We start from the raw sequence: 13,145 nt of genomic DNA, 5'->3' as shown, positions 1-13,145 counted from the left end.
GAAAGGCCAGAGGAGCTGGGGAGCTCTGGCCTGGAAACCCCTCCAGGCTGCAGGCCTTGTTAAAGGCCCAGAAGGGTACTGGGGTTGCAGAGAGCAGCCCAAGGGTAGGCAGAGGCAGCAGATCCAAACCCCCCTTGCTGATGATGAGTGGCTTTTACACTGCAGTCCGCCCTAGTGAGCGGGGGCTAGATGGTGACTGGCAGTAGCCAAGACTGAGGTGAGGTGGGGATAGCGGGTTGGGGGTTCCCTGGGGAGGGGAGACCCAGCGAGACAGCGGATACTGCACGGGGTGGAACCCTGAGGTAAGGGGTACCGGGGTTCGGGAGGGACACCAGGGCCAGCGGCAAGCGAGACACCGGCCTGCAGAGGGCACTCCTGAATGGAAAGAGCTAATTCCTTGGGCGACCATCAGGAGGCGCCCTGCTACAGAACCTAAATCAGCAGCCTGATTTTGAAGCACCCATTGACAACAGTCAAATTCCTTAGATTAGATTTGCTTAGACTGTAAATTCTCTGGGACAGGGAGTAATAATATCAGCGTTACTCCAAATACACAGTGAAGGGAGAGGACTCAGGCCCAGTGTGCGCAGGACAGATGACATACAGGGAACGAGGCACTCAGTGAACAATGAGGATGAAGAGAATTTCTCGGAAAGCACTGATTGCAGCCAGTGGATTTGTGTAACAATAAGTATGGTAATCCATTTTCCCCGAAGACGATCACTGAGTGGTGAGAAGTGATGGGGCTGGGGTGCTGCATGCAGCCTTCCTCTTTGCTTCTGTTTGAAGAAGTTATTTAAACAGAAATGTCTTGCCATTTCCTTGCTCCCTGGGCACTGTCCAACCAGGGCCGGGAGTGTGCAGTAGCGACAGTACACGAGCGTTTAAGGAAAGCCCCTCTCACCGTGCGAGCACACAAAGGCACAGTGCGGAGGCTGTGACTGTTGCCATCCTGTGCGTCACTGCAGTCAGAATGCTCTTTTAACACAGGGTTTCATAGGGAATCTAGAGGTATAAAAAGAACCATTCATGTATTTCCGGCACTTCCATGGGGATGTTAAGATATACACGGTCTGACCTTCAGAGGGGCTGACCTCCAGCAACTCCCATCGACTTCTGCACCTCAGAGAATCAGACCTAGAAAAGCACTCCTGACGGGGGGCGGCTAAAAGCAGTTAAAGGCCAAGGAGGGCCCATTACTTATCCTGACCCCTCAGCTTCTGTAAGGGGGGGTTATGGGCTCCCGCTGCTCTTTCGCTATCTCCATATTTACACTGATGATGATTTCAGCATAACTGGCAACATGTGGACGTTTCAGATGCATTCCATGTGAAAAATATTCTTGCTGCATGTATGGCCTTTTGGGACACCAGAGCTGCTGAAAATGTGGCTCCGTTACACACCCCCTCCCGGCTTTGACCAGCCTTTGTTCTCTGGCCGTTTTTCCCTTCCTGTCCTCTTTTCTCATAGGAAAGGCAGAACTCGTAAGGCTGTTTCAGAGCGACACAGAACCCCTGCAGGCTAGGAGCAGTAGGCAAAAGAGCAGATGGGTTTTCCATCCAGGGAGGTTTTTAAAGATGGACTGTTGTGTCAATCAACTATCCTGAAATATATCTGCACTTGCTCCGAGTCATTGGCCACTCCTGGCTGCACCACTTCTTCATTACAAGGTCACCCTGTGTCACGAAGATGAATGTCATCATCTCAGCATGTGTGACATACTCCCGGTGTATATTTTCTAGTAGGAGAAATGTGTCAATCAACAGGAACACACTGGGAAGTTTTTGAGGCCTTCCTGTCCTTGTACTCCCGTCAGCCCTGAGATAACGAGCATTCTCCACGGGGCTTCCATATCTGCCATTTCTCTCCTTGTGCAGTCAGTGTATTCGGAGCAAAAATAAACCAATTCATCATGGGACTGGATGCTTCAGGCAACTGGTGGTGAGAGATGGAACCTTTCACATCTAAGACACAGTCCCCGGCAGTAGTAACTGAAAGCTGGTGCCTTCTGGTGGCTGCTCAGTAGTCCATGTGGAATAAGGCTGTGGGTTCAATTCAGTTCACGGTGGAAACTTGTCCGCATCACAAAACCATCACCGTAGTCAGCACTAATCAACACCTGTGTTGGCAGATAGTAGAAGGGCTAAGGAACGGATGGGTAAAGGGGCAGCTGTCATCCCTACAGGCCAGGCCATGGGCTTCTGTGGGGGAATCTCCAGCGCCACTCTTTGTGTTGGACTTGGTCTGTGGCACGAAGGCGTGAGTCTCCAAGGCCCTCAACCTGGCACATTTCATGAATGCTAAAAACAAATCCAAAACCCCTGTCAATCACCCTTGAGCAAAAGACCCAAGTGACTGTATAACAACTCCGTTCACCTCCAGCAGCTGTTTACATTGTGGCTGGATTCAGAAAAAACCCACTCAAAAGCTTTTCCTGTACAGCTGTGGGCAGGAAATTCTTCTGGAAACTGCAGGGATCCTGGTACATTTGGCTGGCTCCATGAAAATCTTTGCCTGTTTGCATCTTAAATAAGGACATTTTAAGCAAGGAAGTTGCCAGTTCCTGGCTTGCCTGCAGGCGAATACTTCCGTCTGTAAAACTCGCTGGAAGGCACTGAGCAGCATGAGAAACTGTGCTCATGGAGGCATTTCTGCAGGGCACCCTGCCGAGACTTCAGAACGGAGTCAAAAGGGGCTGTATCCGAGATCTGCCCTTAAAGGTCACCAGGAGCAATGTTTTTCGGTGATAAGGCCAGAACTGAGGGGGATGTGATTTTAATCTAGAGATGCAAAGCAGCCTCACAGAGCCGATAATTGAAGAGGCAGGGCACAGATGTACAACTCTGCACAACAGGGGACAGAGTTCTGGGAAATAAGTAGAAACCAGTTTTTAAATGTCTCACTTTGTTTTGTTAATTTAATCAAGATTACCTGTCAAACGTGGTAAGTAAAATGGCCGCATTTATTTTGCCAGGTGGAAAACCAAATGAATGCATCTCAGAAGCCCATTGGAGACGGTCCTGTGTGTGCAATTTTTGCTGGGTTAGTGGTTTTCCGGGATCAATAGATTTTTATTGGGTAGTTCCTTCTTAATCATTAAATCTTCCCTGACACTCTGAATGAGCCCGAAACATGATAAAGCATAAGGGGACATTCAGCCAAGTAGATCAGTTGTTTGGACGAATGCTCTTAACCCCCTCAGTCTGAATAGAGAAGGCTTGGTGCCCTGGGTTGGCTTTCAGAACTGCAGCCTGTTCAATTCCAACTTCAGTAGGATGAAAGGTGGACGTGGGGCCACAGGCCTGTCTACATACAGGAGTTATGCTGGTTTCTCTAAAGAGGGGTTTTAAACTGATTAATTCATAGGCTATGGCTTCACTGCCAAAAAGATGTGTTTCTACCACAAGCTAGCTAACCCACATTCGTTGTCTCCCTTTAAGGGAAGAAGAACCCAGCCCCACCTGTGACTGATCAGCTCGCTGCCTCCTAGATGAAGCTGTGGGGCTAGGGGTCAGTTGAAGGCCAGTGAGCGCTCAGCTGAGCCAGAGAATTGCAGGGAGCAGATTGCTAGAGCAGAGGAAAGATTAGCTAGTAAGTGATCCCCAGGCAGATGACCTTGTGAATGAGAACTACAGGTGTGCTGGGGTCCGAGCAAGGACTGGAGGGGCTGGGAAAGGTGAGGGGAAAGTCTCTGGGCATTCGAGCCTACGTGGGGCAGAGGACCTGCTTTATTTGGGTATTTTGCTTGTGTGTTCAGTTTAACTAGTAAACTGTGGCCTGAGGCACGGCCTGACCCAAACTCTGGCACGGCAACGATCCTTCGGTTGCTGGTGAGGCTGCTTACGCGGCCCTGTACGTGAACATGCTGCTCTGTGCTTTGCATCAGCCCTGCATGAGGAGCTGTCTCTGTCACCGCTCAGCTGCGAGACTAAAACGGCTCCGTTTAATTTGGTGGTCTGCAGACTCAGCTGCTGCTCACGGAGACAACATCCTCTCCCTGACCTCAAGGCAGGCTCTCCAGTGACAAAGCAGCAAGCCATGTTCCCGCCGGCTGAGCCAGCATAGAAGCAGCAATGAGAGTTTAAAAGACGCATCTCCTGGGCCTTGTGAAATGCTGAGCGTCCCTTAAGGGGACATATAAAGAGATGTTGCACCCGGATTCCGCTCCACTAATAGAGACACTCCATACATGGAACAGTTTGGTAAACGTTTCCCCTCTAAACGAGCTTAGTGGCAGATCCCCCAGAGGTCTCCAGCACAACACAGGCCTGCTCTGACAAGTGACTCTAGAAATGGCACCATGGGGCGCTGGGTTTATGGTCCATGGTTTCTGTAATAAATGTGCTGAGTTTAAAAGTAAGATTGCCAGCCCTGCCCACTGAGCCTAGTATGGCAGAGTCAAGCTGGGTTCTTTCCTTCTTGCGCCTCATCACCACCAAGAAAGATGCTGCCAGCCAAATGTTCTGCCCTTTGTTACAGCCGTGCACCCCCACTGCCTTCAATAAGCAGGTTGGAATTTACTAAATCGCTCTGTGGGTGATGCGTGAGATGGGATAGATTCCAGCTGAGTGACCGCTGCAGAGATGAAGTGCAGCAAATGCTTATTTTTGTAGCTGAATTGAGCAGAATTGACTCTGAGTTCACACAGGGAGGCAAGAAGGGACCCCATTTTAAGGGTCCTTTCCCCCAGCTTTAAACCCACCTGTCAAGGCTCTGTTTTAAACACGCCATCCTTCCTGTTGGAGGACTGGGCAAAGGAGTCACTTTGGAGCATCTCATTTCTGGGCCTTACTCTGCCAGGGCGCCTGCCAATGAATTACAGAAGAGACGCCCTTCGCCTCCAAGGTTGCGGTCAGGGTGGTGCCTCCGCAGCTCCCTGAGGCGTGAGAGCAGAAGCAGCTTCTGATCTCCATTCCCTCAGTGCGGTGTGAATTCAAAGTTCCTTCGGCCGGGTAATGGAGTGCACTCTGCAGTCACACCAGCGTCACTGGGATCAGTATCTGCCCTGGGGACCATGAGTCACATCTCAGTCTCTGGTGTGGCAGTGCTAAGTGGTGGGCTGGCCCTACCATTTTCAAACCGCTCTTTGATGGGAATGAAAGAAGATCCCTTCCACACTCCCCCGTGCAGGATGAGAGCCTCACTGCTGGCTGCACATTACAAATGGGCACTGAATATCGGCCCGTGGTGCTGGTCTCTATTTGGATTGGGGGGATTGTACCTAATGCTAATCTGAATAGAATTGTTTGGGGATTTTCATGCTTCCTGGTCCTGTAGCCACGCCCCAGCTGAGCTACCCTGGGGCACCAGGTACTGTACAGAGCGTCTTAAACTGGCTCGCTTTAGCCTCCTCCCTAAGTGTGGCTGGAGATGCCATGGCAACAGTGATCTAACAGTGGCTGATTATGCAGTATCAGAACCCTGCCAGCACACGCGGTGCCCTGCTCCTTGGCTCGGCCCAGACGAACAGTGACTTCAGGGAGCGAGTGACGAACCTTCTCCCTGGGCAAAGCAGCTGCAGAGAGGAGAACGATGCAGAGGAGACCGGGGCGAACGCTGGCAGCGGGGGAAAGGTGGGGATGGAAGTGGCTGGGGGAGGTCAGTCTGTTCTCTGCTGGGGAATTGGGGCTCACACTAGTCTATGGCTAGGATAACCCAAGGATTTGGGCAAGTGGGATGAAGAGGGAAGGCTGGGGCTTTGGAAATCGTGTAGGGGAAGAAGCAGGAGTCTGGCTGGGGTGAGGGAGAGGGGAGAAGGAACGGGGAGCTGAAGGTAATCAGAGCGGTGATGAAGAATACGCTGGAGTGAGGTAGCCACCTGCGGGAGCTGATTTCTGTAAGAATGAACACGACGCAGTAGGCCCTGCCTCTTGGTCTGTGCAGCCCCGTGACCAGCCGGGCAAGTCCAGCACTGGTTGGCCCTGGGTTCCCCGCTGAGCCACGGCGAGGCCGCATGGCGGACATCAGGATGTGCAGAGCTGGGACGGCGCTGGGGAGAAAACGCTGTTTCCAACTCGGCCTGGGGGACAAACAGACGCCTGGGCCTCCTACCAGACTGTCTAGCAGGAGGAAACCCTAACAACCCTTCCCCTTGCCGTGTGGCTGCCTTTGCAGGGGCTGAGGCAATGGTCTAGGCAGCCAAGGTGCACCAGGCAGGTGATGGCAGGAGGATTGTTTTGTGGTTTCCCTAGGGGTCCATCGCTTTGCCAGGGCAGCAAGACGAGAGGCCTGGTGCTGCTGTGGCTGTACATTTCACGCTCCCCGGCAGCTGGTGAGTGAGGTTGTGTCTGGGAGAGGCGACTGGGACGTTGCACTCAAGATGATTTTCTGAAAATATGCTAATGAGTGTGACTACGATGTAACTGGAATATGCTTCATGCAAAAGGTCTCTTGTGAGGTATCATTACAAAGCTTTTAATCTACTGAGTGTGATTATCCTATTTGTATAAATGGACCACTCTTGTGTCTAAAACTAGAAATATGAAATACAACTCTGAGAGCCTATTGTAGTTATGCAAAGTGGGGGCCATTAATGTTGGTTTGGAATCTTGATGGCGCACATCAGCCAGGACAATGGACTGTGGATGGCTCTGTTTGCGGGCAGGCCTTCCTGTGAGTCAGGCTGGGAGGAATGAAGGCTTGGAGTCTCACAGGAAATGTGACCATGTCACCTGGTACTGGAATCCATCTTAAACCTGGTGCTTTTCCATTTGGGGGGTGAGGGGGGTGAGGACCCAGAGAGACAAAAGATGCCCACCTTGTGCCAAAGCCATATAAGGGCGTGGAACAGAACAAAGGGGGCTGCAGTCATGAGAAATCCCCTAGCTACCACTTGAGCTGGAACAAGGGCTGTACCAGGGAAAAAGATTGTGCCCAGACTAGGAAGGCGTCCAGTCTGTGAAAGAAGCTTACTGAAACATTTCTGAGGGTGAGATTTTATCTGTATTCAGTTTTATTACTGTATTAGACTTAGACTTGCGTGTTTTATTTTATTTTACTTGGTAATTCACTTTGTTCTGTCTGTTACTACTTGGAACCGCTTAAATCCTGCTTTCTGTATTTAATAAAATCACTTTTTACTTATTATTTAACCAAGAGTATGTATTAATACCTGGAGAGAGTGGCAAACAGCTGTGCATATTTCTCTATCAGGGTTATAGAGGGTGAACAATTTATGAGTTTACCCTGTATAAGCTTTATACAGGGTCAAACGGATTTATTTGGGGTTTGGACCCCATTGGGAGTTGGGCATCTGAGTGTTAAAGACAGGAACATTTCTTAAGCTGTGTTCAGTTAAGCTTGCAGTTTGTGGGATGTGGTTCAGACCTGGGTCTGTGTTTGTGGCCAGCAAGCGTGTCTGGCACAACCAGAGAGGGCTCTGGAGTCCCAGGCTGGCAGGGAAAGCAGGGGCAGAAGTAGTCTTGGCACATCAGTTGGCAGCCCCAAAAGGGTTTCTGTGATCCAACCCGTCACCGTGACCTGACCATTGCACTCCCCAGCCAGTGCCTTCAGCTTGCTCCCAGGGGTGACGGAGCCTGGGCCCTGCCTGAATCAGTCCCAAGTGAGGTCAGCAATTTGGACAGCTGGTACTCATGGGATGGTGGCGCTGCCTGACAGGCCTGCTCAGATCTCAGGAGGCACCAGCAGCAGCCACTCACTAGTGAATGAGATGACAGGGGCCAGGGCGGGAGAAGGGAGGCAGAGCGCAAGCAAAGCGGAGGAAAGGATGAGGTATTAATGGAGGAAAAGCAGAGAGGAGAGGGTGGTAATAGACTGGGAAGCACAGGTCTGTCAGGTCCCGAAAGAGCCCTCCATTTGCTTTGCAGGATGTGGTATACAGAGGAACGTGACACCATCTAATTCAATGCAGGCATTTGCAGCTGGGGGGGAATTCCCCTGGGTGGTGTCGATACAGGACCTACAACACAACCACCTGGCCTTTGGCTCCATCCTGAGCGAGCACTGGATCCTGAGTGCTGCATCCAGTTTTCAGACAAGGTATGATGTGCCGTGGCGCTCTTCCTTATGGTGCGGGCTTGCTCTCAGCTCTGGAGGACGCTGCTTCTGAGGTCCTCCTGGGACGGAGGCTGCCAGGAGCACCCAGAACCTTCCATGTTCTGAACCAGCCCCCCAGCACAGACTTGACAGGCAGGCTTTGCTGTAGAAAAAGACCAGGAACTGAGCCAATCGGAAGATTAAATGATCTCCGACTGCCGAGTAGCCGGGGCTGCTCGTTGCGAGGCTGCGGCTGTAATGAACTTCCAGTGAAATGGAGACAGCACTTCGCACATGGTTCATTGGGCACGGCCGCCATTTGCCCCGGGCTCTTCTTCTCACCCACCTTTCAGCCCCTCACGTGTTTAGTCCTCTGAGAAGATCTGCTCTGGTTTGGAAGGCCAGGAAAGGGATTGTGAGGCTTCCTCTCTTCCCTTCTCCCTCGCTTGGCGACAAGGGACAGAAAGCTGGCATCTAGCCTCTTTTCCTGGGCTGCCTTCTACCCTTTCCCTGGACACGCCACCCAGCTGCTGCCAATAGTGTCCACCCTGGTGATTTGGACAGTGTGCCAGCGTTCAGTCAGCAGATGCTCAGCATTTCAGCCTGCCCCTCCCAGACACGGTTCACCTAGGCCCCAATCCTCCCCTCTGATGTAGCGCTCTGATGGTGTAAAGCTGGCAGTGGGGGAATCACTGGGTATCAGAGCTGCTATGGCATCTGTGCCCCCCTGCTCCATTCCCTGCTGTCAGAGGCATGGCTGAGGGAAGGGGGGGAGGGGGTTGTGGGTGGCCAATGTTTCCCTACTACCAGAATAGCCCCCGCAGGCTGTGCAATTTACAGCAGTCCTTAGACTACACGTCTAAGGGACCAGACTGGGGCTGGGCCACCCAGGTCTGGTGGGATGGCGGCATAAAAATCACCTTTGCACACATCTCTCTCCTGAGCTGTGCTGGGATCTGGACCCTGAGCCACCAAGTCAAAGGCATGGAGCCGATTCTGATCTCGCACTGGCTTTGCACCAGTATAAACTGCTTTGCCTAGTGGCCTCAATGTCTTCCGGGAGCTGGTGTCACCCTGTGCCCATTGAGCTGTCAAATTCCCACTGCCAAGGGGCTCTCCGTTCCCGGAGCTCTTTGCACGGCTAAGGCTCCTCTGGTCTCTTTCTTCAGGCGTCCGGCTTTCGCCGAGGTTGGTATAACAGATCGGAACATGCAGAGGAAGCCCCAGCCCCAGTACTCAATCAGCACCATCATTCCCCACCAAGACTTCAACGCAATCACACTGGACAAGAACATTGCCCTGCTGAAGATGGCCACCCCCATAGAGTTCAGTGATGTTGTTCAGCCCATCTGCTTCCCCGGCAGGAACCTCACCGCAGCCACCCTGGAGAACTGCTGGGTGTCAGGGTGGCTTCACCCCACCGCAGGTAACCCCTTCCTTTTCCTGGGTGACCTGTACTAGAAAAGGCACAGGCTGAGTTTGACTGCTATATTTGGGGGGGACAGCTCTAGCCAGGCCAATGGGACTGTGTGTGTGCGTTGAGGGGGACAAACAGACGGATGCACACACACACACACACACACACACACACACACACACATGCTGAAGCCAGTCCCCTGGCTCACTGGTTCTCTCCCCCATGCCTGGAGTGGTGGGTAGGGTTACCATACGTCCGGATTTTCCCGGACATGTCTGGCTTTTTGGGCCTCAAATCCCCGTCCGGGGGGAAATCCCAAAAAGCTGAACATGTCCGGGAAAATAGGGACATGCGGGGCTGGGGGTGCTGGGCTGGGGTCCGGCTGTGTGGGGCCGGGGGCCAGCGGCTGGGCCGGCGGTGCTTGGCCAGCGACCGGGGGCCGGGGCCGGGGGCCGGTGGTGCTGGGCCGGGGGTGCTCGGCCGGGGGTGCTCGGCCGGGTCGGGGGTGCTCGACCAGGGGCTGGGCCGGGGCCAGCACCCCAGGGCCCGAGCCGAGCCAGGCTGGAGACGCCGGGGCTGGGGCCGGAGGGAGCCGCTCGGTTGGGGGGGGCCAGACTGGGCCGCGCCTCCTCCCCCCCCCCCCCCCCCCCAGCTTACCTGCTGCTTGCTTCAGGCTTCCCGCGAATCAAATGTTCGCTGGAAGCAGGGGAGGGGGCGGAGTTGGGGCGGGGACTTTGGGGAAGGGGTGGAGTTGGGGCTGGGGCGGGACCGGGGCCCCGTGGAGTGTCCTCTTTTTGGACACTCAAAATATGGTAACCCTAGTGGTGGGCAGTCTGGCTGTGGCAGGCTGCGCAGGACCTGGGCTGCTGGTTTAGCGGGGGAGCCCCAGCAGCTGCTGTCCGCTGTGGCGACCTGAGTGCAGGAGCTGCGGCCGCTCTGGCACCAGCAGGACTTGATGCCGCTGCTTTTCTAGTGCCTCCTTCTAGTGCTTTTCTGTGGCCACCTTCCTGCTGCGGCTGCTAACGAGGGGAGGCTGCTTCCCCGCCACACCACACAGAGACACACGGCAGCGCGGGCTCCACTAGGACCGGCACTCTGGGCTGCTGGGGTGGAGGAGGAGGAAGTCAGGGGTCAGTGGGGCTGCTGGCAGGCACCTGTCCTGGTGCATTATGTTAAATGCACTGAGCCTCATCCCCCCAACCACGCACCCCCAACGAGGCTGGCCCTGTTATGTGGGGGGAACACCCCCCCCGGTCCCCCAACTACACCCATGGAGAAGGGCAAACCTCAAGAGCTGCATTCAAAAGTCTGGGTGCTTTTAAAGAGACTGCAAAGCCAATCAGACCTGCTGGCTTCTTCCAGCTCGAAAAGCCGGTGAGAAACCAGAATGGTGACTTGCCTTACAGTAACTGTGGTTCTTCAAGAGGTCTTGTCTGTGTGGATCCCGCTCCGGGTCAGCATGCACTGGGCAGGGTATGAAATCCAGTGCCGAGTAGTGGGGGGAGGGGTACACGGTCTGGGTACACAGGGCAGCATCCCAACTACAAAGGTCTTTGTTTTCTTTTCCTCCCCATAAAGCCACATGTCCTCTCATGCTAGGGGAGGCCAAACAGTGCTCCCCAGGGAGCTGTTAGACCATTTCTGCTCAGCAAACAGCGGCTGGATCGGAGTCTCTGGGCTGGGGGGGATGGGGGTGCAGTGCCCCCGGGTGAAAGGAGAGGCTGGAGCCATGTTTCAAACCCAGCGCTCTCATTTGGCAGTGCAGGGACCTATCCCTGCCCACCCAGCGACGCTAATCCCCGATGGACTGAAGCAGAGAGCACTCCTTTTAGCCTGCTGGGCGTGTCAATAGGAAGAAACGCGGCCACTGCCGGTTCCTAGGCCCTAGACTGGGGGTCTCTGATCTCTTGGTTTCTTGGCTCAGACAGGACGACGCACAGCAGCGAGCTTTCTAAGGAAGCTCTCAGTAGTGGATGTGGATCCCTGCCCCTTGAAGAGAATCGTTACGACCGAGTGCAGCAGCCACCGGGACTCCGATAACGTGACTGGATGTTTGGTGAGGAGCTTCTACTGATCCAGGGTGTGAACTACAGGGGGACCTCAGCTCTGCAAGAACGGGAGCAGCCTCTGCTTCCCTCCCACTCACTATCCCCCAGTTAGCTACTGTATTGTCCAGGAGATCCGGGGCCCGCATCAGCCTTGGGCCATAATAAAGGCCTTAGTTTCCACAGGCCACTTTTCACTCTCCTCTGTCCTGAGGCTCTGTCACATCACACGTACTAGCCTTCGCCTGGGAAAACTAAACTGGGGTCCCCTGCGTACCCCATGAATGCGGCCCCTGTTCTGCCCACATGCTGGGGATGTTTGGGGAGCCCGAAGAGCAGATTTCTGGGCAATGCATTTGTGAAGGGGGTGCTCTCACAGCCTAAAGAAGAGCCAGCCCCCTGGAATTACTGGTAGCTGGTTGGAGCTGGTGGGATCTGTCCCCCTTCCAGTTTAGGATTAGTATAAAGGTGCCCACAGGATACAGGAGCAGTGAGAGCACACGTAGGAGGAAAACTGGTCTGTTTTGACTGAAACCTGCCTTTTCTCTCTTAAAGGGGGACCCCGGGAACCCAGTCATGTGCCAGGCTAAGGGAACTGGAGACTGGGTTCTGAATGGAGTGCTGAGTCAGGGCGGCATGAGATGCTATGGACCATTTCTCTACACCAAAGTGGCCTATTACAGCGACTGGATTTCAGCCACAACAGCTGACGCAGGAGTCCCCGTATATCCCACGTTTGCCAGAGGGCGCTCCGCTTTCCAAGCTCCGACTGAGGATTTGGGGGGGTCGTTTGAGTCAGCAGAGAAGGTGTTTCGATCCTCAGTCATCGCAGAAGCTGGGTCTGACCATGGCCAAGCCAAGCAGCGACCGAAGGACATCCAGCCCGCCCAGGAAGGGCTAGCCAGGGCTTACAGCAAGTCTGACCCAGTGTACTATGACTACTACAGTGGGGAAACGCTCCCCATTTCTCAGGGGACCTTACATCTGCCGCAGATCCTCACGGAAATGAGCGCTGTTTTCCTTCTGCTCGGGCTCCTGTTTTACTAGATGAGACACTGTAATCGAGGCAACTGTGTGATTGACTGGCCTCGGGGACCATTCCCAGCACTCCATCGGTTTTAGTGCTGTTGACAGTGGCACGATCCATGTGCACGGGGTGCTGACAGGTCCTCCCCCCACAGCAACGCCCTCGCGTGTTAATCCGTCTCTGTATTTTAGTTCTTTTCAACTTTCCCTTACGGTACTTGTTGACTATCGGTCTCGTGCCGGTATTTAGCCTTAGATGGAGTTTACCACCAGCTTTGGGCTGCATTCCCAAGCAACCCGACTCCAAGAAGACCCGGTCCCGGCGCGCCGGGGGCCGCTACCGGCCTCACACCGTCCACGGGCCCTCCGGGCAGACTGCGCGGACCCCACCCGTTTACCTCTTAACGGTTTCACGCCCTCTTGAACGAGGGCGTGAAACCGTTAAGAGGTAAACGGGTGGGGTCCGCGCAGTCTGCCCGGAGGGCCCGTGGACGGTGTGAGGCCGGTAGCGGCCCCCGGCGCGCCGGGACCGGGTCTTCTTGGAGTCGGGTTGCTTGGGAATGCAGCCCAAAGCTGGTGGTAAACTCCATCTGTATTTTAGCACTCACTCAGGCTATTAAACTTTAAACTCCTCCCCCCCCCCCAAACTCTCCTGATTCCTT

At 54.2% G+C, this 13,145-nt stretch overlaps 1 protein-coding gene across 2 annotated transcripts; it reads left to right on the top strand.

Annotated features, from left to right (window-relative positions):
* Positions 1-1,415: 1,415 nt before the first annotated feature.
* Positions 1,416-12,668, top strand: PRSS54 (serine protease 54). Of its 2 annotated transcripts, XM_054048562.1 has the most exons (6): positions 5,444-5,573; positions 6,192-6,271; positions 7,827-7,998; positions 9,165-9,421; positions 11,341-11,468; positions 12,013-12,668. In XM_054048562.1, exons 1-6 carry the CDS (start codon positions 5,533-5,535, stop codon positions 12,502-12,504), a joined length of 1,170 nt encoding a protein of 389 aa, XP_053904537.1. In that variant the 5' UTR covers positions 5,444-5,532; the 3' UTR covers positions 12,505-12,668. The 2 variants fall into 2 exon arrangements, with proteins under 2 accessions (XP_053904536.1, XP_053904537.1); XM_054048561.1 differs by lacking the exon at positions 6,192-6,271 and having other exon boundaries at positions 1,416-5,573; positions 7,871-7,998.
* Positions 12,669-13,145: the final 477 nt, after the last annotated feature.

This window comes from Malaclemys terrapin, chromosome 14 (assembly GCF_027887155.1).
Source record: "Malaclemys terrapin pileata isolate rMalTer1 chromosome 14, rMalTer1.hap1, whole genome shotgun sequence".
NCBI classification, from domain to species: Eukaryota; Metazoa; Chordata; order Testudines; family Emydidae; genus Malaclemys; species Malaclemys terrapin.
Note: the sequence above shows the minus strand (reverse complement) of the source record. Positions and strands in the feature narration are given on the sequence as shown.

Excerpts from the sequence above, each read along its gene's own strand:
- PRSS54 (XM_054048561.1), top strand. The coding sequence starts at position 5,406 with ATGCAGTATCAGAACCCTGCCAGCACACGCGGTGCCCTGCTCCTTGGC. Across the intron at positions 5,574-7,870 it reads ACGCTGGCAGCGGGGGAAAG|GCATTTGCAGCTGGGGGGGA; the intron begins GTGGGGATGGAA and ends AATTCAATGCAG. Across the intron at positions 7,999-9,164 it reads GCATCCAGTTTTCAGACAAG|GCGTCCGGCTTTCGCCGAGG; the intron begins GTATGATGTGCC and ends CTCTTTCTTCAG.